The 23,035-nt window shown below is 52.9% G+C and overlaps 1 protein-coding gene across 1 annotated transcript in view; it reads left to right on the forward strand.

The window, feature by feature from the left end:
- NMNAT2 (nicotinamide nucleotide adenylyltransferase 2) overlaps positions 1 to 23,035 on the forward strand; it is a 77,733-nt gene that overhangs the window by 43,491 nt on the left and 11,207 nt on the right. The window contains exons 2-6 of the mRNA XM_075936783.2: positions 9,508 to 9,596; positions 10,850 to 10,917; positions 14,012 to 14,090; positions 20,688 to 20,814; positions 22,901 to 22,981. Of these exons, the coding sequence (XP_075792898.1) occupies positions 9,508 to 9,596; positions 10,850 to 10,917; positions 14,012 to 14,090; positions 20,688 to 20,814; positions 22,901 to 22,981 (444 nt within the window). The remainder of the gene's footprint in view (positions 1 to 9,507; positions 9,597 to 10,849; positions 10,918 to 14,011; positions 14,091 to 20,687; positions 20,815 to 22,900; positions 22,982 to 23,035) is intronic.

Genomic DNA, 23,035 nt, shown 5'->3' on the forward strand with positions numbered 1-23,035 from the left:
CAACACTTGCAGCTGGCAGTACTTCTACTTGTGCTTGCTACAGATCCCAGAGTGCTTTTGAAAGAGAAGAGGTTTTAGACCTAGGTTCCTGCCTAAATTCCAGATGCAGTAATTGTATCGAGTTCACCAAAATATGCTCTGCTGTTTGTTTAATCTGGGATTCCTCTGCAGTTCCTGTCCAAAAGTGTTGTGCTATGTTGAAATACACTTTTAAAAAGCGGCTGCATTTCACCCTGCAGGGGCTGCATTTTGTAGGTTTCCTGCCTGGCTATGCACCATATTTATGCAAAGATTGGTTGATTATAATGCCAAGTGTAAATGCTTTAGGATCCTTTGGGATGGAGGGTATTAGATAAATGTTAAATGTTATTACATTATTCAAAAGTGAGATTTAGAATCCAGAAGGGACTGTCACAGCGTTTAGCAATAACACATGGCACTGTCAAAAAAAGGTTTTAATTTTTAAAGAGACTCCAAAGAAAGGGAAATGCTCTTACAATATTATATTTTTCTCGCATCCTCATAAAGGTTTAGGCTGGGATTTTCAAAGGCCCCTAGGTGAATTACATTTAAATTCCCTGGGATTGGAGCACCTAGTAGATTTCTTTGACAAAGCCCTGGCTGGGTTGATTTAGTTGGGATTGGTCCTGTCTTGGGCAGGGGGCTGGACTTGATGATCTCCTGAGGTCTCTTCCAGCTCTTTGATTCTAAAATCACAACCTTCTTCACAGGGACAAATTTGCAAAAGCGCTTCAGAGATTTTTAGAGCCTAAGTCCCATTTTCAAAAGCGAGCTGGGACTTGGGCCAAGATTTTCAAAAGAGATCAGGGATGAGTGGCTCCATTTTGGGGTACCCCAGTGGAGATGCTTGAAAGAGGTATGATACTTAGAGGGCAGAGGCTCAGTGCTTTCTGCCCTGCAGGCCCTTTCAGGCATTTCTGCCTGGGCACTTAGAAATGCTGGCACCAAATTCATTAGTTGCTTTTGAAAATCTTGGCTGTAGGCTCCTAAGTTAGACACTTTTCCAAAACGGGACCCCTTTGTTCTAACTGAACACAGACAAGGGCAAAGCCACCAACCTAAGTTCACCCTTCTTCTAGCCCTGGCTCAAAGGAAAAAAGAACTGGGTCATGTCTTCGCTTACTGAAGGATCAACGCTCTGGCGACTGATCTTCCGGGGTTTGATTTGGCAAGTCTAGTAAAGACATGCTAAATCAAACTCAGAGGGCGCTCACGTTGCAGGACTCCTCATGACAGTAAGGGAAGTTGGCGGGAGAGTTTCTCCCATTGACGTCCCGCTATGAGGCCGCCCCAGAAAATCAGTGCAAGATATGTCAACTCCAGCTACACAATTCACATAGCTGGAGTTGTGTATCTTGCATTGATTTTCTCTGCCAGTGTAGCCCTGGCCTGATTTAATGATCTTTTCTTTCCAATAAAAACAAAACCAGATCTCTTCTCAGAGGCTGAACTTTTGGGGACAAATGGGGTCACACTCCTTGAGAAAGATACTTTCTAATGCACACAATGAATGTCAGTGCTAATGGGGGCCACTGAAATAGATCCAAGAGGCAGATCCCTTATTTCATACCATCAATCCCAAAGCAACCCTGGAATTGGTTTGACTCCCAAGTGACATAGCCATTGGGCTACTCCTGTAGACATTGGCTTTATATTGGCAGCAACCCCCATCTACTTCCCTCTGAAGAAAGGAAGAAGATGAAAAGAAGAGGGAAGGGAGGCAATAAACCCTACAAGAATGGCAGGCGTTTCTCCTCTATCTCACGTGTCCCTCTGCGCCTGGAGAACGGAACTGCTGCTCTGCACCGGTGCCAAGACTGTAATGCAAAGGAGGCCATGGGCCAGATCCTCCAAGAGAGACACTCCCGTTTATACCAGCTGGGGATCTGGCTCCATTTCTCTGCCCAGAGGCAGCTCATTTAATTCTGCAGGGCAAGGGAGCTTGGGTCATTTTGGGCAACCGAAGGAAAGAAACCGCTTTCCCAGGTCTTCCTTTCCAGCCCCGTCTCGCCGCGTAAGAGCCAGTTAGAACCAAGCGGAAGCAATCCAACGAGTGGGGAGTGTTTGGGGGAGGCCTGTCAGGACCCCCCTGCCCGGCAGGACATTACGCAGCGCAATGCCCAGGCCCGGCGAGCGGGAACTGCACTGGGTGAAGGGGAGACGCGATCTGATCCCATGACTAGCCCATCCCCGCCAGCAGAGAGAGTTGCTGGCTGCATTCCGGGGGGTTATCTCTGAGCAGCAGTTGTTCTGGTCATGCGCCTGCGCCATCGCTCTCCAGGCCCCGAAGGTGCCGTCTGACCCTGGCAGCCCCTCTCTGCTCTGCACTAGCAACTCCCCCTAGGCAGGATTTCCTCCCTCCAAAGGATGCTTGCTGCTGCCTGGCCTGGCTCTGCCGCATTTCAAAGTACCAGCCACGTCTGCTATCCTGGGGGGCTCTGCCCCTCCTCTTCACTCACATGACAGGCTGTGGAGATTCCTGTTTCCTCTCAACAGCCAATGCTTTGTCCCAGAGCACCAGGGCTCTGGCCTGGCTGGTGATGGTCGGGGCTGGAGCTAACAGGGACGTTGAGAACTGCTTTGCTAATACCGCCCTGGCAGACGCCGCTTCCCAACCTCCCTGTTGAGAAAAACACGCCTCAGCCACCCCCCCCCGACCAGAGGGGCGCCTCAGCCTCCGTCCCCCGACCAGAGGGGCGCCTCAGCCTCCCCCCCCCCGACCAGAGGGGCACCTCAGCCTCCGCCCCCCCCCGGCAGTGTGAATCAGGGCCAGATTAACCTTCTGTGGGCCTGGCACCAAAATATTTGTATCCCCCTGTGGGGGCAATGGAGCATGGCGTGGGGAGGGTGTTGGGCTCAAAGTGAGGGGCTGGCCGGGAGCATGGCATGGCAGGGGCGGCCACACTCCTCCTTCCCCCCAACCCCACATGAGGGCGCTATTTACAACCCCACCCAGCCCTGTGTTGCCAGCATGCCCCATACAGCCCTGCCCCTTCGGTTTCCTACACCCAGAGCCCTCCCCACCACACCTGCTATGTACAGCGCACCCCACACCCTGTCACAAATGCTCAGCGCCCTGCACAGCACCCCAACTGCCCAGCACCCCGTGCCCACAGCCCCACCACAACTACCCAGCCCAGTTAGTACCCCCACTCCCTAGTGCCCCAACACAGAGACCTTCCCTAGCCTCTCACAGCCCAGCACCCCCAGTCAACATCCCTAGAGACCCACTATCCCACACCCTACCTTCCGGCTGCGCTCGCCAGTCCTTTGGGGAGTGACTGTCTGCCAGGCTGAGCTGCAGGGGGAAGGAGGGACAGCCAGTCTGAATTAAAGACGGCAGCAGCCTGAACTTTGCTTTGGACACCCACGTTGTCAGCCCTTCAGTTATATAACCCAGGCCCCTTGTGTCAGGGAGTTGCTCTTGTACCCAAGTCACGTAGTCAGAGGACACAATTTTGCTCTATTACGTGGTGGCCCTCGTGCCGTGTGAGCGTGCACTCATGGTGCACATGTGGTTACACCTTGCACAGGGAGCCATTTTGTGTTCTCCGTGAAGGGAATCATCCGGCCCGCAGGCTGCTGGTGGGACAGTACCAGTCTGGTGGTGCATGCACTGTGTATCCTGCCTACACAGACAGCCCAGCGCTGTGCACCCTGGGACGACGGATCCCCTCAACGCTTATCCGACACCCCTCACTGTGACTGGGGAGGAGGAGGAAGGAATATTTTGGGGGGCGCAAGCAGCCACTTTTGACTGCTACCAAGACATTGCTTTCCACACTCAGCTCATGGTCAACAACGTAGCATCATCTGGGAACACCCTGGGCTGACAAGGGAGTGACATTTCTGCTTCTTCCTCCTTCCAACAAGCAATGCCTCCTTCCCATCTCATATCCTTAGCCAGCAGGGCCGGCCCACAACATTTTGGCACCTGATGCGGGGAGCTCAAATGACACCCTCATGCCCCCTTGCTTGGGCCAAAACTTTGAAAGGTCTCTGACGGCTTCTAGTTCGGGCGCGAGCAGGTAACCCTCCCACGCCGGGGTAACAGCCCTGCGAGCCCACGTACCTTGAGGTTCCGGTGCGTATCGCTCGGCGGAACCAAGGAAGTGAAGGAGGGAGAATGGGTGGCTAGGGGGACCCAGGCCCTCCATCTCCACCGGGTCCCAGCTTGGGGCCCTAAGGGTTTGGGTCTTCAGCCCTCACCCGGCTGACGGGGTCCCACCCCGTAACGCGTCAGCCCACGAGCTGCTTCCTAGCCTCCCCCACGCTGTTCTGGCGGGACCGTGGCCTCTCGGCCCTTACCTCCCCAGCGGTGGCCTGTGTCAGCCTGCCTGCGTCCTCCTCCGCCGTCCGGGTCTCGTTCCTCAGCCGGTGGGGGGAGGGATCGCCCTCCTGGCGTCTTCCTCCCTGCTCTGGCCCCAGTCCCAGCTTTAAATGGCCCGCCAGGGCTTGCGTCTCCAGTGTCCGCCTCACTCCCGGCATTGCCGGCCGTCCTACGTCGCAGCGTAGGCGGCAGGGCTGCGTTCCAGCTTGCCCCGCCCCCGGTGTGCTCGGGCTTGCCGGGGCGGCCGGGAAATGCCACCTGCTCCTGTCCTGCACTGGGTGCGGGGAATGCGGCATCCCAGCGGGGACTCCGCAGGGGCGTGCCTCCCGGGTTTTCCGGGGGGGGGGGTTGTACCCGCAGTTCTCCCCTGAGTGCGGGCCAGGGTCAGACCGTCACAGTCTCAATTCTGCCTTCTTCCTGTTCTACTCCTCTCATGGTACTGCAGAGAGAATACATCTGCCCTGGAAGCAGACACAATTTTCTACACTCTGGGTCCTAGTGGTGCCCCCCCACACACACAGTCTGGCACCTGAGGCGGCCGCCTCAGTTCGCCTCATGCTAAGGCCAGTCCTGCCAGCCAGGCAGACAGCAGAGACCCCACACCTGGACCGGGTGAGACTATGACACGGTCGCAAGTATCCCCGCTTTTCGGATGACACCTCGGGCCACGCGGCTGGGTTGGTTGGCTCTCTGAGGCACATTGCAAGACAGAGCTGCCAACACAGGCACATTGCAGGACAGAGCTGCCAACACAGACCCCTGCGGGACCCTCTCCAGGAGGGTGCTGGGGCAGATAAATGATCATCCAAAGGCAGAACAACTCCAAAGCAATCTCGTCTGCTGTGGCTATGCCAAGGGACGGAGCTGGAAGCGATGCACGATCAAGGCTCCAGAGCGAAGAACGGCTCTAACAAAGCATCACGTCGCCAGTTTAATTTCTGTGCTGAAATCAAAGCTATTCAGGAATTCCAGGAGCACAGAAACATGCTTGACTTAGTCAGCACCTGGGTCATTAAAACATGCACCCAGCATCTCAACTGATTCACTAGAAATGCGGCGTCAGAACGCCACCTGGGCAGGAGCCTCTAATGCAGAATTTCAGGAGAAAATGCATTTGCACGGTTATAATCGATCGTTGGAGACTGAAAGTTGTGAAGAGAGTGCCGGTGCCGCCTTAATTCCCAACGCTCCACTGCCTGGCATCAAGCCTCCCAATAACGTCCCCTCAGTTCCTTGCAATCTTTGCCGCACACAGCTGAGTTTTAAAATGATCATCCACCAAAGCCTAATGCACCTCGGACGCAAAACTGCTCTGCCTTTTCCCCCTCTCTGGGCGCCTTTCCTTTCTTCTTCTTCCCTTTAGCAGCCAAATCTTTCTGCCACAGCCTGCAGGCATGGCACCTGGGGAAATCTTCAGAGGCAGTCGGGCACAGGAGCACCAGTTTAAGCATTCCCCACTCCCACCCAGAGCAGGTGGACAAGGCATGGTGAGATGCACCTTATTCACAGTCCCACCAGTGCATGGCACAGAACCCAGATCCGACTCCCACGTCTCCTGATAAGCACAAGGCTAGTTTCCCTCGTCCTGCAGAGAAAGAATACAGGCCATGGAGCCACGCGACAGATTTTCACAAGCTGTTCCCATGTCCAGATAACCCTGCCAGGGGCACCTGGGAAGCAAATGCTCGGGATTGTTAAAAACGCTGAAATACCCTGCCGAGAAGAGGGATCTATTAACAGCCTGACAACACTCAGAGGCTAGGACTAACACGCTACTCTGAATCGCTCTGTCCATCTTAGGGCTGGTGTACCCAGGGCATTGAATTGGCAACAGGGTTTCACACACTTAGGAGGTGTAATTAGAGCTCAGGCAGGCTCACCCATGCTAGCTTTGATCCAGCTAGCATGGCTAACCACTGCAGGGGCAATGTAGAAGCTCAGAGCCCCCCGATACCTGGGGTCCATACTTGCATTGCTGTCCCATGCTGCAGGCTAGGCCCAGCGCTGCAGGGCTCTTTTTAGCTAGAGTCAGACTAGGCAGGCACACCCTGGGCTAGAGCACATCTCCACTTGCAGGACTGGGACTTGCCTGGCCACTACCGTGAGCCCCCACAATGACGGACACGCCCCAGGAGCAGATCTGTGTGATTTCTGCATAGCCATTTCTTAGAGCAGCTGGTATCTTTCCTCTCCCTTCCCTTTTAGTGCCAGACCATTTCTACTGCAGACACAAATCGGCTGTTAACTCCAGATGTTAAGCTTTGACTCTTGGTGCTAACAGGAATGGGGAAGATCCCTCCAGAGCTGCAGCCGGAACTGCAAATTAACAACAGTTTGACCACAAAGGCATGTCCCTTAGCAGCATGTATGGGGAAAGCAGGAGCAGTGCAGCGTGCTGCCTTCCATCCCTGTAGATGGGGCGTACACGATGCACAAGAGTTTGTTTAATATGCAAAGTGTCTGTGCCCTATACTGCCTGCCCCAATCAGTCCTGTGCTCCCCTGTCTTGGGTGTGATGACACCTTTGATGGAGTCTATGCACAGTTTCTTCAGAAACCCAACGGCCCAGTCTCCTCTGAAACTCCAAATATGCTAACAGAACAGTTTTAAAACATACTTCCTACTAATGTAATTTAGACCACGTGTCACAGACTGTTCGTTATATCACCGTCGCAGCTAGATGCTCCCACAATATCAGGGCCCCACGGTGCTAGACACGGTACAGACGCATAATAAGAGACAGTCTCTGCCTTAAAGGACTTATAGTGAGATAGACAATACAAAGGATGAGAGGGGAAACTGAGGCACAGAGGGATAAAGTGACTTGCCCCAGGTTACACAGTGGGTCAGTGGCACAGCCAGAAATAGGGTATGTCTACACTACCCCGCTAGTTCGAACTAGGAGGGTAATGTAGGCATACCGCACTTGCAAATGAAGCCCGGGATTTGAATTTCCCGGGCTTCATTTGCATAAGCGGGGAGCCGCCATTTTTAAATCCCCGCTGCTTCGAACCCCGTGCAGCGCGGCTACACGGGGCTCGAACTAGGTAGTTCGGACTAGGGTGCCTATTCCGAACTACCGTTACTCCTCGTGAAATGAGGTGTACCGGTAGTTCGGAATAGGAACCTAATCCGAACTACCTAGTTCGAGCCCCGTGTAGCCGCGCTGCACGGGGTTCGAAGCAGTGGGGATTTAAAAATGGCGGCTCCCCGCTTATGCAAATGAAGCCCGGGAAATTCAAATCCCGGGCTTCATTTGCAAGTGCGGTATGCCTACATTACCCTCCTAGTTCGAACTAGGAGGGTAGTGTAGACATACCCATAGAGAGTAGATCTGCTGAGCCCCCAGCCAGTGTCTGACCCACTAGACCACGCTGCCTTTCCTATCCATGTGAAATGTAGTTTGTAAAACAGCCCCCACTTGCCAGACAAGCGGTGTCCGCAGGCATTGTTTTTAAAAATTTTACTTTAAAACAATTTCACCAGCCCCGTTAACACACCTGCACAGACCGTGCCAGAGAGAGTAAAAGCAGCCAACAGGCAAGGCAGAAATATTCGGGGCCCATTTTCAATCTGCCACAGTGACCTGCACTCTACCCTGCAAGGCTGCGGTGAGGCAGGTCACTCTGCTGTGCGCATTGTCATTTAAGTGACTGTGCAGTTAAATGAATTTAGTGCTAGACTGGCTGCCCCCACGACTGAGGGGCTGGATTTAATCACAGACCTGGCCCCACAGCAGTGGCTGGGGCAAAGCAACCTTTCACCTCACACTGTCACCAATGACAAAGTCCAGGAGTCAGATCGGAAGTTCAGCCTCCAGACCCCGTTCATTCCCTGGTCTCTAACAGGGGTTTCCATGATATATACACCTTTGTCCACTAGGGATGGGGCAGAGTCAGTAGCCCATTTCACACACGCCAGTAATGCCTTTCAGATGGTAAGTGCTGTGTTAATAGGTAGCAGGTACGTATAAAACAAACAAAAGGACGTTTTTCTTCACGTAGCACACAGTCAACCTGTGGAACTCCTTGCCAGAGGATGTTCTGCAGACCAGGACTTTAACAGGGCTCAAAAAAGAACTAGATACATTCATGGAGGTTAAGTTCATCAATACTTCTTAGCCAGGATGGTAGGAATGGTGTCTCTAGCCTCGGTTTGTCAGGGGCTGGAAATGGGTGACAGGAGAGGGATCAATTGATGATTTCCTATTCTGACGTGTTCACTATTAACCTGGATGCAATTAATCTCAGTGCCATGAGGAGCTCCGCCAGGCTGGCATGGCAGAGCAAGTCAAAGGGGACACTGAATATACAACAAGCACCCTCACAGACACCTCACACATACACACACACAGGGCTGGGTGATGAACTGGCTTTGAAATCCACTCCTGATGTGTAGCACTGCAGGTCACACCTCCCTGCCCTGAGCGAGGAGATTATCTTCATTAGCTGGTGGTAGTAGTGTAGTATAGGGTTATCCTGGAGTTCTAGCAGATCAATGCGTTCTTCACCATTGTATTACAAATGCACTTTGGTTTTGTGCATTTAAATCAAGATCCTTTCCATTACTGAAATATACAGAATAGTGATAGAAATGTAGCCGTGTTAGTCTGGTGTAGCTGAAACAAAAAACAGGACTATGTAGCACTTTAAAGACTCACAAGATGGTTTATTAGATGATGAGCTTTCGTGGGCCAGACTGAGGAAGTGGGTCTGGCCCACGAAAGCTCATCATCTAATAAACCATCTTGTTAGTCTTTAAAGTGCTACATAGTCCTGTATTTCGAAATATACAAAACCAGCATCTCTGCTGGTGTTGATGGGCACAGCTCTGTGGACGTCAGTGGCATGTCGCTCAATTACATCAGCCAAGAATTGAGCCCTGAGTTTGCATTTAATATCCTCATTATTACCCTCAAGGCAAAGGGACAGAGTTTCCCAGGGGCATCAATCCAGACACCACTTTTTCATGGTGAATTTTGCTCACGCAGTTACGTGCATGCACCAATTCCGGGATTTGCACAAACTGTGTATGAAAAATTGAGACCAGGTTTTCAAATCTGCCTCAACGCTCACTCACGTTTGGCTTTGCCGAGTGGAATTTGCAAACTGATCCTCCCTCCCCCCTTTCTTTGTTTTGTTTGTTTCCTTCATTAGAAAGAGCCCGGGATTATCTCCACAAGACGGGAAGGTTCATTGTGATCGGTGGAATTGTCTCACCCGTACATGACTCCTACGGGAAGCAGGTTGGTTGATCAAATTCTCGTTGTTTCCTCTGTGATATTGCCAGCGTAACCTGCAGGAAGCAGGCAGGGCATGCGAATGAGAGAACGCGTTTGCTCTGAGGCCTTCTAGTTCAAAGAACACCCAGGGGAACCAGGCAATGCTGGCTCCGAAGCCGAGACTCAGGGAGAGTGAAATCTTACAGCTGCTCTGGTGATGCCAGAGGAATCTGAGCAGAGGGATAGCTGGGTGGGTCAGACATTACCTATTAACAGCTCTGATTAACCTGATGCGGGGACAGCTCTTGCAATTTTACCCGGTGTCTAGTGTGTTTCTTAAAACTGCAGCACTTGGAGTCGTGTGAGTACATGAAAATCTCAATGCTCATGTAACCCTCCTCCCGAGCGTCTAGCCCTTGTGGTTACAGAGGGAAGCTGGACAATGTGATCCCTAAAGGCTCAGACATCAGAAAGCAAATAAGGGTTTTTTTAAAGTACTGCGTTTAAAGCCAATCTCATAAGTTTGGGGGGGCCTGGGCCATGATTTCCAAGTGGTTGCGCTTGGCAGTCCTGGGACAGAAGCTGTTACAAACAGCTTTGGGAGAACAAAATCGAAAGATGGGGAAGTCTCTATACTAGAGCTGCAGAAATCGCCTGATCAAAAAGATCTGAGGAAATACTGGCCCCCTGGCCAGACAGGATTTAGAGAGAAGCGGGGCTCTGACAATTGCATGGAGGCTGCTTGGTTCCGCCTTGTGCTGATGAGTAACAAGGGTGTTCAAACTCCCTTTGGTGTCCCTTTGGCCATTCAGGAGAGCTTGGGCGAGGTTTTTTTTGGGGGGGGGAATCACAAAACTGAGTCATCCCAGAGAGTTAGGGAGCACTGGATATTAGGGGTGTGAATGGGTAATGGATAAGCAGCAGTGGGAGCAGCCTGCCACTAAGGACGATTGCTCCAGCCCCACAGGGCCCTGCAGGGGGCCACCAGCCAGCCCCACAAGGCTGGGGCCAGGAGCCAGCGCCGGCAGCCAGCCCCACACGACTGGGGCCAGGAACTGGCAGGCAGCCCTGCATGAGTCTGGGAATGGGAGCCCCAATGGCTGGGGGCTATGCCAGCCAGACTGGAGCGGTTCCCCCCAGGATCCTACTTAGTCGGTTAAGTGGTTAAACGTTAGGTTAACCTAATGTTTAGCTGGTTAACTGATGAATTGGGATGTTACATCCCTACGGGACATTGCACAAAGCGTCACTGATTCTCCCTGCATCCTCTCTTTCAGGGCCTGGTTTCCAGCCGACACCGCCTGACCATGTGCCAACTGGCCGTCCAGTCCTCTGACTGGATCAGGTGAGGGACCGCCTTGAGTATCGCCAGTATGGGTATACAGGGAGCCTTTGAAAGGCACCACTGTCTCTTATGGGGCAATACCTGGAGGAATCTGGGGAGAGTCACATGGACAGCTCAAGGGAAGGGCAGATAAGCCTGAGCTTGGAGAGGATTTGTGGAGTCCTGCCTCAGAGCCAGCCAGCGGTGGCTAGTGATGTGCATCCATCATCCCCGCCAAGGGAGGAGGTGAAAGCAAAGCTCCAGTCAGCTGGGCTGGCTGTGGCTGATGACAGAACCCCTTATCAACTGAGCGCACGGTGTGTCATTAAAGCAAGCTTCCACTAATTGCCTTAATTATGCACCAGAAAAGTTTCTGCAGTTAGAATTTGCATGGAAAGAGCCCGCTTGAATAAGGGCTCATTGTTACTGTGAGCGCTCGTGCCTGCGTAAGAAACTCGGCAGGCTGTGGAGGTCAGAGCAAGCGCACGCTCTCGAAAGAGGGAAAGTGAGAGGAGGCCGAGGAAGAGAAAGGGAGGAGCAAACGGGCTGTGGAGGAGAGTAGGGAAGGGGAAGAACAAGGACAGAGGGACAGACACCCAGAGGAACCGCAAGGGACAAAGGAGAAAGACTGAGAAAAGGAGTAACAAATACGGCACACCAAATCCCATTGACTTCGTGGGATTCTTTTCATTGGCTGAGGCCCGGGTAGAGTTGAATGATATTGAAGGCCACATGGAGAGACACCAAGTTGCATCAGCTGGCTGGGAAGCTCTCAAAAGTATTGGGTAGATGGTCATGATTACGTGAGAACGTCTGCCTGGTTTGGGGACGCACGTATGTCTGACTCTGCTGCGAGCCCCTGGCCGGACACACGTCTGTGCACGGATTCAGCACGCTGTTCCTGCTCATGTCAGTCCCAGCTGCACAGACCCTAGTGAAGAGCAGAGATAGGTATTGGCCTCGCTCAAGCATGTGTAGCACAGAGGTTACACAGACATCAGGCACCCAGCGTGTCTTTAATTAGCGAGAGCACGTCTGTGACTCCACAAGTCGGGGGTGTGAGAAAAAACACACTCGGCTGCTAAGAAGATGTTTAAGAAACATCCCAATTTAGCAGCTCATTACGTTTTCAATTAAGCCAGGCTGTATCGCTGGGGGTTTGCCGTTCACAACCCTGTGTACAGAGGAGGCGTGGAAATTCCTGCACCCACATCCTGTATGAGACAGGCATGAAATCTCATTCCCAGGAAAGGCTCTGGGAACAGCTAGGGTGGGATTAGCAATGCATGAAAGATTAGGGGAGATCTGAGAAACAACCAACAACAACAAAAAGAGTTTGCCTGCGCTGGGAAAAAGACCCAGTGAAGAAGCAACGGGAGAAACTTTCCCCAGGAAAATAGACTCCCTTTCTTTGTGCAAAAAAAATCAAAGGCATCAGACAGATGAATCCCGCCCACTCACGGCCTCAAGAAACAATCACTGGCTAACTTATTTGTTCCCCAGGTCATTTTACAAACAAGGCTATGGGAACTAGTGGTCAGAGCGCTAACTGAGGCGGTGGGAGACCAGGAATCAATTCCCTGCTCTGCCACCGAGTTCCTATGTGACCTTGGGCATGGCCTTTAGTCTCTCCTCTGTTCAAAGGGGATAAGAGTCCTGCCCCACCTCATAGGGGAGGGGTAGTGCTGCTAAGGAAAAGCACTAGGTAAGAGGGTGGGATTATTTTTATGAATAACGTCACACACCCCCCAAGGCACAGCTGCATGCCCTCTTACCCAGGCCTCTGCCTTCTCCTCCCTGGCTCACCTGTGCCAGAGTGTATCACTTGTTACCCAGCCAGCATATCTACTGGGAGTGGCTCACATCCATGCGCCAACAGCCCCAGCGGCGACAAGCCCTTTGGCACGCTCCTCATTTCTGTTCTTCCTCGTGCTGCTCTGGCCTTTCCGTTCCTCGCCCAAGAGGAGCAGGCTGTTCGCCCGCGGAAGTTGGTGCAATAAACGATATTACCTCACCCCCTTGTCTCGCTAAAGGCCGGCAATAGCAGTCCAGGTGCTCCCCTCACTCTGTGGTGCGCTGCTGGCGCGGCCGTGTTTGGGGCGCTCCCCTGTCGCGCCTGCGCCTGCAAGCGGTTGAATTTCCTGGCCAACGCGGAACCCCTTAAGAATGTAGGTGTGAGCGGTGGCACTTCCGGGTGGGAAGGGTTCAAGGATCCCACCCACAGATGCTTCCTCCCAAAGAGACAGAGCCATGCCAGGGCGAGGCCCACGGTGGGGCGTGGCAGGCAGGATAGGTTGCCCACAGGCTGGGGTTGTGCCCAGTGTTCCCAGGGGGGTGTCCTCGGGGCCAGTGCTCAGGTATTTCCGTGGCAGTAGCCACAGAGCTCCCACAACCTCAGTCCACTTCCTCCCACCTGCCCTTTGGGTGAAGGAGGTGGGTGGCGCCGGTGCCCGCTGCACATACAGACTTTACATGGGATGCGCCCTCCGCACGGCCAGCGCAAAGGGGGCAGTTTGCCGCAGAGCCCCCACTGGAGAGAACCCCCAAACTGAGTCACCCAGCTGGGCCAGGCTGCAACGCCACACAACGGAGGGGCTCTGGGACCAGCCCCGAGCGATGCTGTGAGCCCAGCGGGGAGAGCGGCTCAGCCGTGAGCACCAGGAGAAACACTTCTGGGAGCGACCTTAGTGAGCAGACCCCCAGCCAGTCCCCATGTTCTTCCTCCATGCCCAGGTGCTGCTCTGTCCCATTGCTGGTCTGGTGACCGAAGCTGCTGTCTCGGCACATTTCCATGCCGTATCGGGCCCCTGGGCAGGAGGCGGAAGAGAAGGGCCTAGCTACAGCCATGCCTAGGACTGGGAAGGGAGGGGAACATGGGGCAGCAGTGGAGGAGTTTAACCAAAGGCGGGGGAAGGGGGAGAATACATCGAGAATGCAATGGCTGGAAAAGCAGCATTTGCCATTTTATTCCAGCCTCTGCTCCCAGGCAGACAGGAGGTTAACGTGTATGGCCCTTTCCCTGCTCCCTTCCTGGCCACCCATCTGCTGGGCAGGCTGGATGGTGGAGCCAGGCTCATCTGCAAACCCTCTTGGTTATGTTCTCTCCACGCCGCAGGGTGGACCCCTGGGAGTGCTATCAGGACACCTGGCAGACCACCTGCAGCGTGCTGGAACACCACCGGGACCTGATGAAGGTGAGTCCCAGCTGGGGAGGCGTGTCAGAGTGGGGAGGTAAAGGCTGCGGCTAGTGGAAGTGGAGGACAGCGGTTAGACAGATGCGTTTGTAATGCACAACCCAGGCATCCCTCTAACAGCTTGGATGCACAGCACCTTCGGGGCTGAGTTCAGAGTCAGCAATAGCCAGAGCAGGGCCGGTTTCTCTCTTTCAGGTTGACTCGTACACGCTCAATGTACACGCTCAATGGACTGATTCTCAGCTTGCCTGTGGGACTGTGACGATTCACCCAAGTGGTGGTTGTAGAGCAGCCCACGGGTGCTTGTCCACCTCTCTCTGCTGAAAGCAAAGGAGGCAGCGTCTTGGCCCGGGCGGTCCTGCCATCAGACAGCAAAGTCCAGATCAGAGATTGCAGCAGATGGCTCAGCCAGATCAAGACACCCCCCTGGACAGACTTAAAGTACTATCAGTAACAAGGAGCAAGGTGGACAGGACAGCTGAAGCAAAACCCAGCTCCTCACCAAAGAGAAGCTCAAACAAGGGATTCCAAACAGCCGCCATTCCTGGAAACTGGACGGTCTGGAGAGCCAGTTTTCCAGACTGTGCCAAGGCCCAAACGCCAGCAACTGCCCATCGGAGGCAGCTGCGGCCCCTGCCCTCTGCAGATCATGCCAGGGTGTTAGCCTTGTCTGTATATCGCGGGACAAACTCCCTGTCCGGAGACCCTCCTTTGACAAAACCTGGCACTGCTGCTCTTTTGCCTCCTCTCGACCTCAGGGCTCCTGTGGTCGGTTGTGTGACTCCGCCCGCCAGTGAGGGCACCATAGAATCCACCCATTTCAGGATATCAAGGTTCTGCCCCAACAGGCTCAGCAGTAGGACATCCCTGACTCTCCTGCGGGGGTGGGGAGAGAGGGGTCCCCAGACTTTTCCCAGGAGAACTCAACCCCCCACCCAATGCACCATTTCCGCCACCCCAGCCATCCTGAGCTTGAACCTCTCTGGATCTTTCTCAACTCTTCTGGGACTGTGACCCACTCGGCTACCTCCATTGGGCCCTATGCCTGCGGCCTTCCTATGTCCATTCTGGCTCAGGCAAGACCCCCAAGGCCTTCTCTCCCTCTGAGCCCTCTCCCTACTGGGTCTCCTTTTCACTGCCAGTGCCAGGTGTATGCATCCATCACAGTGGAGTTATTCAGGAGTAGCTGTGGCACATTAAACTCACACCCTTCCTTAATCTGAATTAAGTTTCATGTGTAGACGTGCCCTTACAGGAAGGGAACTATGCAAACGGAGATTAGAAATGGAATGGAAAGAACACTGTGCTGCAAAAGACAGACTTTAATCCCCCTTTGGAAGAGGGCTAAGGACAAGCTCCCGGCACCAGGTCTATTCCAGGGAAATGCCGAGCGTCTATACACTCGGAGACAGAAAACAAGGACGTGTCAGGCCACACACAAGAAACGAGGCTGCCATGGGAGCAGGTGGGAAGGTAAACTCACAGCTGAGCAAACCCCGGTACTGCTGGCCGCACAATGGATCCAGGGGAAAAGGGAACATTTGAAAGACAAGTGAATGAAGCTGTTTTACTCACCTAACAAAATAACCCCACAGGCCAAACCCGTCTCCGCTGGCCATCAGGGATGACTGAGAGCAACAGGAATATTCAAGGGCATCTTCCATGCTGGGTAAGCCCCAAAGAATGGGACACAGTAAGTGAAACCCCGGCGCAGGCAGAAGTGGAAATGAAGAACCCTAAACAGAAATGGGTCTTCCCAGCACCTCTGCGGCCAGGGCTGGCGACAGACTTTGCCAGGCCCTGAGCAATGTTGGGAGGGAGAGGCTTGGCTCTGGGCCTCTGGCAGAAGGGTCAGGGCTGGGGCAGCCCACCCTCAGCACTGCCCAGACTGCTCTGGGCAGGACTCCAGCGGCAATTTAAAGGAACCTGGGTTCTAGCTGCTGTTGCTGCCACGGTAGCAGTGATGGCCGCCCAGAACGTCACACCCTATTAAATCACCAGGTCCCCTTTTTTCCACTCCCATCAGTGGCCCTTTCTCCAGCTTAGATCATGACCCTACTCTCCAGCAACAACAACAGGGAGGCAAGTGTGAAAGCCGCCCTCGGAGCTGGAGAAAAAGGACAAACGGGGAGGATCAAGTAGGCAAAGGAGGGCAGGAAGAGGAACCGACAGAGCAGAAAAGCAGCAGGCATGGCCTGGCACTTGTCTGCCCCAGCGCAGGCTGGCAGAATCTGGAGGCATTCCAGCGGGTCGGTTTTGAGGAAGCCGTTAAAAGCAGAGAAGGGGGGAGGCTCAGGAGGTTGGACACCGGGGGAGGGGAGGTTGTGGGTGTGGAGGGGCAGAAAGCATGGAGGTGACTTGAAAGAGAAGCGATGTGGTGGCTGTGGCGGCAAGTCAAGACGACCCTTCTGGAGGGTACAAACAGGGCTGCCATACGTAAGACGCGGGAGGTGACTGACCGGCACGAGGCAGCGCTGGAGGACCCCAGCTGAAGTGCTGTGGCCAGTTCTGGGCCCTGCAAGGTAAGAAAGATGAGGAGAAATGGAGCGAGCCCAGGGCTGTGTCCAGACTCAGGGGTTTTTCCGAAAAAAGTAGCCTTTTTTCGAAAAAACCTCACCTGCGTCCAGACTCAAGCCGCGTTCTTTCGAAATTAAATCGAAAGAACGCGGCTTTTCTTTCGATGGCGGTAAACCTCATTTCACGAGGAAGAACGCCTTCTTTCGAAAGTTCCTCTTTCGAAAGAAGGCGTTCTTCAATGTAAATAGGGCTTCTTCAAAAGAGAGCATCCAGACTCACTGGATGCTTTCTTTCGAAAAAGCAAGCCGCTTTTTCGAAAGTTCAACGTGCAGTCTAGACGCTCTCTTTCGAAAGAGGCTTGCAGTCTAGACATAGCCCAGGGGAGAGCAACAAAAATAGCAAACGGTTTAGGAAACGTTAGGATGAATGCTTAAAAGCGCTGGGCAGGTTTAGTCTGGGAAAGCGGAGCTGATAACTGTCTTCATCTGTGCAAAGGGCGGTTATAAAGAGGGCAGTAATCAGTTGTTCTCCGTGGCCAGGGAAGATAGGACAAGAAGCCGCAGGCTTAATCTGCAGCAAGATGAGATTAGATATTAGGGAAATCGTTTTAAGTCTAGTAGATAAGTGCTTCAATAGCATCGAAGGGAGGCCGGGGGATCCCTGGCACTGGAGGCTTTTAAGAGGAGGCTGGACAAACCCCTGGCAGATGGTCTGGTCTTGGGTTACTGGGGCCTGCCTCACTGCAGCGGTTTGGACTAGCTCAGTGGTTTTCAACCTGTGAGTTGTGGCGCAGGACTGGGTGGTGGAATGTGGGGCACTGGGTCTCACTGCTGTAGGGGGATCCGGTTACCTGCCTGTCCTAGCACCACGGACTGTGCTGCGATCTAGAAGAGGCCGGCAGCAGACCTGGCTCCTAGATGAGGGATGGGGAGGAAATCACACCGGGCTCCGTGCACTGCTCCTCCCCGAAGCACTAGTTCCACATTCCCATTGGCTGGGAACCTGCTGCCGGCTGCGTCTGGGGTGCAGCATGGTCCGCAGTGCCAGGACAAGCAGAAAGCTGCCTTAGCACCCCTGCTACACCGCAGGGTGGGAATCCCTCAAAGTAAGTACCTCCTGCCCCAGCCCCGCCCCCCCAAAGCCGGAACTTCCTCCTCCACTCTACACCGTCCTCCCATCCTCAGCCCCACCCCAGAGCTGAAACTAGTTAAATTATGTGGGGTCGTGGGCATCAACAATTTTCTTCAACCAGGTCATGAGAGAAGTTTGAAAACCGCTGGACTACATGGTCTCTCAAGGTCCCTTCCAGACCTACCTGTCTAGGAGGCTACGTCTACACTGGCATGATTTTGCGCAAATACTTTTAACGCAAGAGTTTTTGCGTTAAAGTATTTGCGCAAGAGAGCGTCTACACTGGCATGTGCCTTTGCGCAAGAGATGTGCTTTTGCGCAAACGCATCTTTGCCAGTGTAGACGCTCTCTTGCGCAAGAAAGCTCCGATGGCCATTTTAGCCATAGGGCTTTCTTGCACAAGAAATTAACATTACCTGTCTACACTGGCCTCTTGCGCAAGAACAGTTGCGCGAGAGGGCTTATCCCTGAGAGGGCGTGTCAGAGTATTTGCGCAAGAAGCACTGATTTCCTACATTAGAACGTCACTGTTCTTGCGCAAGTACTCGCAGCCAGTGTAGACAGGTGGCAAGATTTTGCTCAAAAGCGTTGCGCAAAATCTTGCCAATGTAGACACAGCCTGAGACTACAACTCTGGTAGCAGCATTTTGATTGGACTGAGGGAGGCAACATGGCTGGCAATAGAGCCAGAGAGGGGCAGATTACAGGAGCTGAGGCACGAGAGGAGGAAAGCCCAAAAAGTCTGGACAGGCAGGATAGGCCGAACGTTGGGTGCGTCACGCACCCCACTACTTCCCACTGCTGTTCTGCCCCTCTGGATCCCACTGGCCTATGGCGCTGAACTGAAGGAGGAGAGCCGAAGTCTTGCGGCGCCATCGTTACCTTGACAGAACATTCCAGAACAAGCCGCGTTGTTTGGCATCATTTCAAACCCGCCCTCCAGGGAGAGGAAATGTGTGTGAGGGTCCCGAGTGCTCTGAAGGGAGGCGAGAGGCACGGAGGCCTCGCATGAGGGAAGGGATTATAGCGGGATCTCAGGGTGGGTTGGATTCTCTCCCCCCGCCCCCCGACTCCCTCTGCATTAGCATGCCTTTAAAGTTGTTAGCCAGCAGGGCAGAAGCTGCCACATGATTCTGCAGCTAACGAGGCTCCGTCTGTTCACTTCTTGCCTCCAGTCCAAAGGGAGCGGACGGGAAGGAGGAGGGGAAGCTGGCTCAGGAAATAAGATTTGCTGCAAGTACGTGAGCTGAATGCAATCATCATTGTGCCTTCTCGCATGGGTGGGGATTGGGGGGGAAGTTAGCAACCTTGCAGTCCTACCCTGGGCAGCAACATGGGGGCAGGGGAGTGCAGCGCTAGAACAAAGCCTGCCCCTTTGACAGGTGTGCAACAGCCTCTGCACAGAAGCCCAAATGAAGAGCCAGCTCTTCTGTTCCTCTTAGGATCACGTCCTGAAAGGGGAATGCCTGGCTCAGGGCCCCTTCAGCTTACGTGAGCAGCAGCCTTTACCTCTGGGGACAGCTTCCAATCGGGCACAGTTTGACTCTGATTGGACCCTGCTGCTATCTAGCAGCTGTTCCCAGTGGCCTTTGCGAAATGACTTTGGAGAGAGCTCAGCCCAGCTCTCGTGCGCAGGTGGCTGCATGACAAAACCCACCACCAGCCAACACTAATTGGCAGCCATTTTAGCAGACTCAGCAGGGAAGACAAAAACTGAATGGACCATAAGGCTGAAGGCCCCTCTCACCGGAGAGATGGTCACAAAAGCACTCAGATGTCACCACCACCTGCCAACACCCTTTTTAGGAGACTCCGCAGTGGGGACAAAGACTGAATGGGCCATGGAGACTGAATTACCTCAGCGCCAGTCCCTGCAGAACAGGGGACGGGCACACCGACATGGCCGCACACGGGAAGCTGACGGAGCCTCTCCCTCTGCCAACCTCATGGTGCGAATACAGAGAGTTTTTCAGTACTCAAGGCTTCCAGACGGACACCAAATTCCCTTTAAAAGAGCAGCAGATTTGACGTCTCCTATTCCCGTGTGGCCCACGTGTGCTTAGAAAAACAGTGGGGGGGAAAACCCTGAAGTTATTAGAAAAAAAATGAAACGACGGATGAAATTGCAGTGCGTAAATCAGCCTTGCAGAACTGTTTTTTCTGCTCACATCTTGCCTCCTATTCAAAGGGAGCAGAAGGAATGTTGCCTACTTGGTATAAGCTCTGTGTGTATGGATAGACAGCCGTACCTGGTATAAGCTCTGTGTGTATGGATAGACAGCCGTACCTGGTATAAGCTCTGTGTGTATGGATAGACAGCCGTACCTGCTATTAGATCTGATATAAGATCTGTGTGTATGGATTGACGTCATCTCCATGATAACAGCATCTCCTTACTCGCTCAGCTTCGGCCATCAGCTAATGCCTAAAAGTCCAAGAGAGGAATACTTGAAATCATACAATAGTTCTTATTAATTCACATTGAGAGTTAAGCAGCCATCAGAGAGACAGGGCTAAATGGGAGAGGGCATTTGGGTTAGTATTTTGTCATTACCGGGTTTTAAATTGCATCCTTATAATGGTCTGGCACAGACCAAGCCAGTCCAATCTCACATGCTAGAAAGCATTCTGGTGGGTATCCCATTTATGGAGATGCTTACGGGATGTTAACCCAGCCCAGGTCTACAGACTTGGGTTATTAAATATCAGTATAGACAGTGCTTTGAAGGTGCAGTTCAGATTGGAGCTTGAGCCTTTCATTAAATCCCAGCACGGTCTCCTTTTCCTGGTTGGGAATGAGAAGCTGGCTGTGTCTTCTAGTAAGGACTGAGGACTGTTTGCTTGTGAGCGGTAGGGCTGGCTACCAAGGTAGAGTCAGAGATGCATGAGTGTGTTCCTGGCTCTGGAGAAATTGAATTACTCACTCCTGACATTTCATTCCCACCCTAGCGAGTGACTGGTTGCATCCTCTCCAACGTGAACACGCCTTCCATGACTCCGGTGATCGGACAGCCCCAGAATGAGTCCCCACAGCCTATCTACCAGAACAGCAACGTTTCCAACAAGCCCACCGCAGGTAGGTCTCAGCCGCGGGAATCAGTCTCTAAATGTACCCCATCTGAAATTCCCCACACCCGTTCTCCCAGAGATGGGGACGGGGAAACAGACCAGCCCAAGAAACAATACATGCAAGTTTCAGGTAAGACAGTGTGTGGCTCCAAAATATATCATTTGAGTGGGCTGAGATTCCAGACCCATGACATTCAGCAACGTTTGGCTTCTGGTTTGGAAAAGACAACTGGTCTGTCACTGGGTCCTTTTACGATCTTCTCTCTCCCTTCCCCAGCTCTTTGTTCTTGGTGGTGGGTCAGTGCAAAACATGCACTTCCCTCACCTTTTCATGAAGAGGCACTGCCATGTGGATTTCTGACATCTTCACGGCAGTCGCTCAGAACATGGGGCTCACTTTGTTGCATGTCCGAATAGAGAATGGCAGTTAAGGCCCCCCCATTCGGGTCACTGCAGATTTAGAACCCAAGAAGTACGAACCCAAGAAGAGCAATGGGCTCAAGTTGCAGTGGGGGAGGTCCAGGTTGGATAATAAGAAAATCTATTGCCCTAGGAGAGAGGTGAAGCACTGGGATGGGTTCCCTAGGGAGGGGGTGGAATCTCCATCCCTAGAGGTTTTTACGTCCCGGCTTGACAAAACCCTGTCTGGGATGATTTAGTTGGGGTTGGTCCTGCTTTGGGCAGGGCGTTGGACTCAATGACTCCTGAGTCTCTTCCAATCCTGGGCTTCTATGATTCTAAGTTCACAAGGGTTTCTCATTTCCTAGTCCTTGATTTGAATTGCATTTCTGTTGAAACAAAAAAGCTTCCCCAGTTCCAATAAGAGATTTTTTTTTTTTTTTTTTTTTTTTTTACACATCACAACCAGGGTTTGCAAATTGGAGCCTTTCTTTCTTGGGCACTAGTTCAAATCCAGATCAAGAGAGTGGTGAACAGAAGCGAGCATGTGATGATGACTGGAAGCCATTGGCAGAGAGCACTCGAGTGTCTACACAATGGACACAGGGAATGATGTGGGGAAAGACCAAAGGGGCCATGGAGACTGAGCTATTCTCCACAGCTAAAAGTGGCCTTTGGGGTTCAAGTTAAGGCACAGAGGCAGAGAATTGGGAGGAAGTTCACACTGCCCATGTCTACGCTCATCCTGTCCTGCGAATAGCAGACTCCCTTCCTAAGGGCTATCACTCTGGTGCAGAATCTACATGAAAAAGTATTTTAAAATTTCCCCCTCACTCCTAGGACACTCTCCTAGCTCCAGCTGGTTCCAAGCCAATGGCAGATGTGTCTTACAAATGAGGGTGTTCCTTTCAATAGCCCTATCACACACTGATCCATTTTGTTGAATGTCTGAATAGAAAAAAATCTCATCCCTCCAAGCCTCCCCAGGCCTGATTCTTAAACACGATAGAAGTGCGGTTTCATGCCTATTGTTATGTTTGTAAGTACTGCCTGTCACGCTTCCATCCAGTAACTAACCACGGAGCCGGCTGTTGAGGGGCATTTGAAATACGCTGTTACCTGTTTTGCATTTCCAATCAAGGTCGTTCCAGATGCCGGCTGCGCACCATTCCACATGCATGTTGCCCGTTCAGTGGCATCCTTAACTTCCTTAAAAATCCAAACGGGGTGGAATTAAGGGTTGTAAGAGGGGCTGGAGTCAAGAAACAGAAGGATCCTCTCTGTAGCATGGGGCGTTAGTGGCCAAACCAGCCAGGTGCCATTTGCATCAAGTTGCTGATCAGATTCTTAGCACCGCCGGTTGGTTTCTTTCCAAGACTTAATGAGGGAGGGAAGAAGGCTTCTTGGGATGATGAATGTCTACGGAAATAACTCCAATACCGTGACAAGGCTCTAAATGAGTCATTCAAACCAAGTGAGGTGGATACAAACTGCAGAAGGTGGGGGCAAGAACGGACGGATGCAAGATCCCTGCTAGTAGCAACGGCTATTGGGGATTCCCCCACATCCCCAGAGCCAAATACCCTGCATGTTCCAGGAACTCTGTCTGGGAATAGCAGACAGGCCTCGTGCCGCGAGATGTGCTCATGGCTCAGACTCTGAACCTGCCTTTACCTTGCTCTCTCTCTCTCCAGCAAAGATCTTGGGGAAGGTGGGAGAAAGCCTGAGCCGGATTTGCTGTGTCCGTCCGCCAATGGAGCGCTTCACCTTTGTGGGTACGTTATGAGACTGTAGGGGCTGGCGTTCACACTCCTCCGTCTTCCTCCTCC

The sequence above is a fragment of the Pelodiscus sinensis genome, chromosome 9 (genome assembly GCF_052426305.1).
Source record: "Pelodiscus sinensis isolate ZL-2025 chromosome 9, ASM5242630v1, whole genome shotgun sequence".
NCBI lineage: Eukaryota > Metazoa > Chordata > Testudines > Trionychidae > Pelodiscus > Pelodiscus sinensis.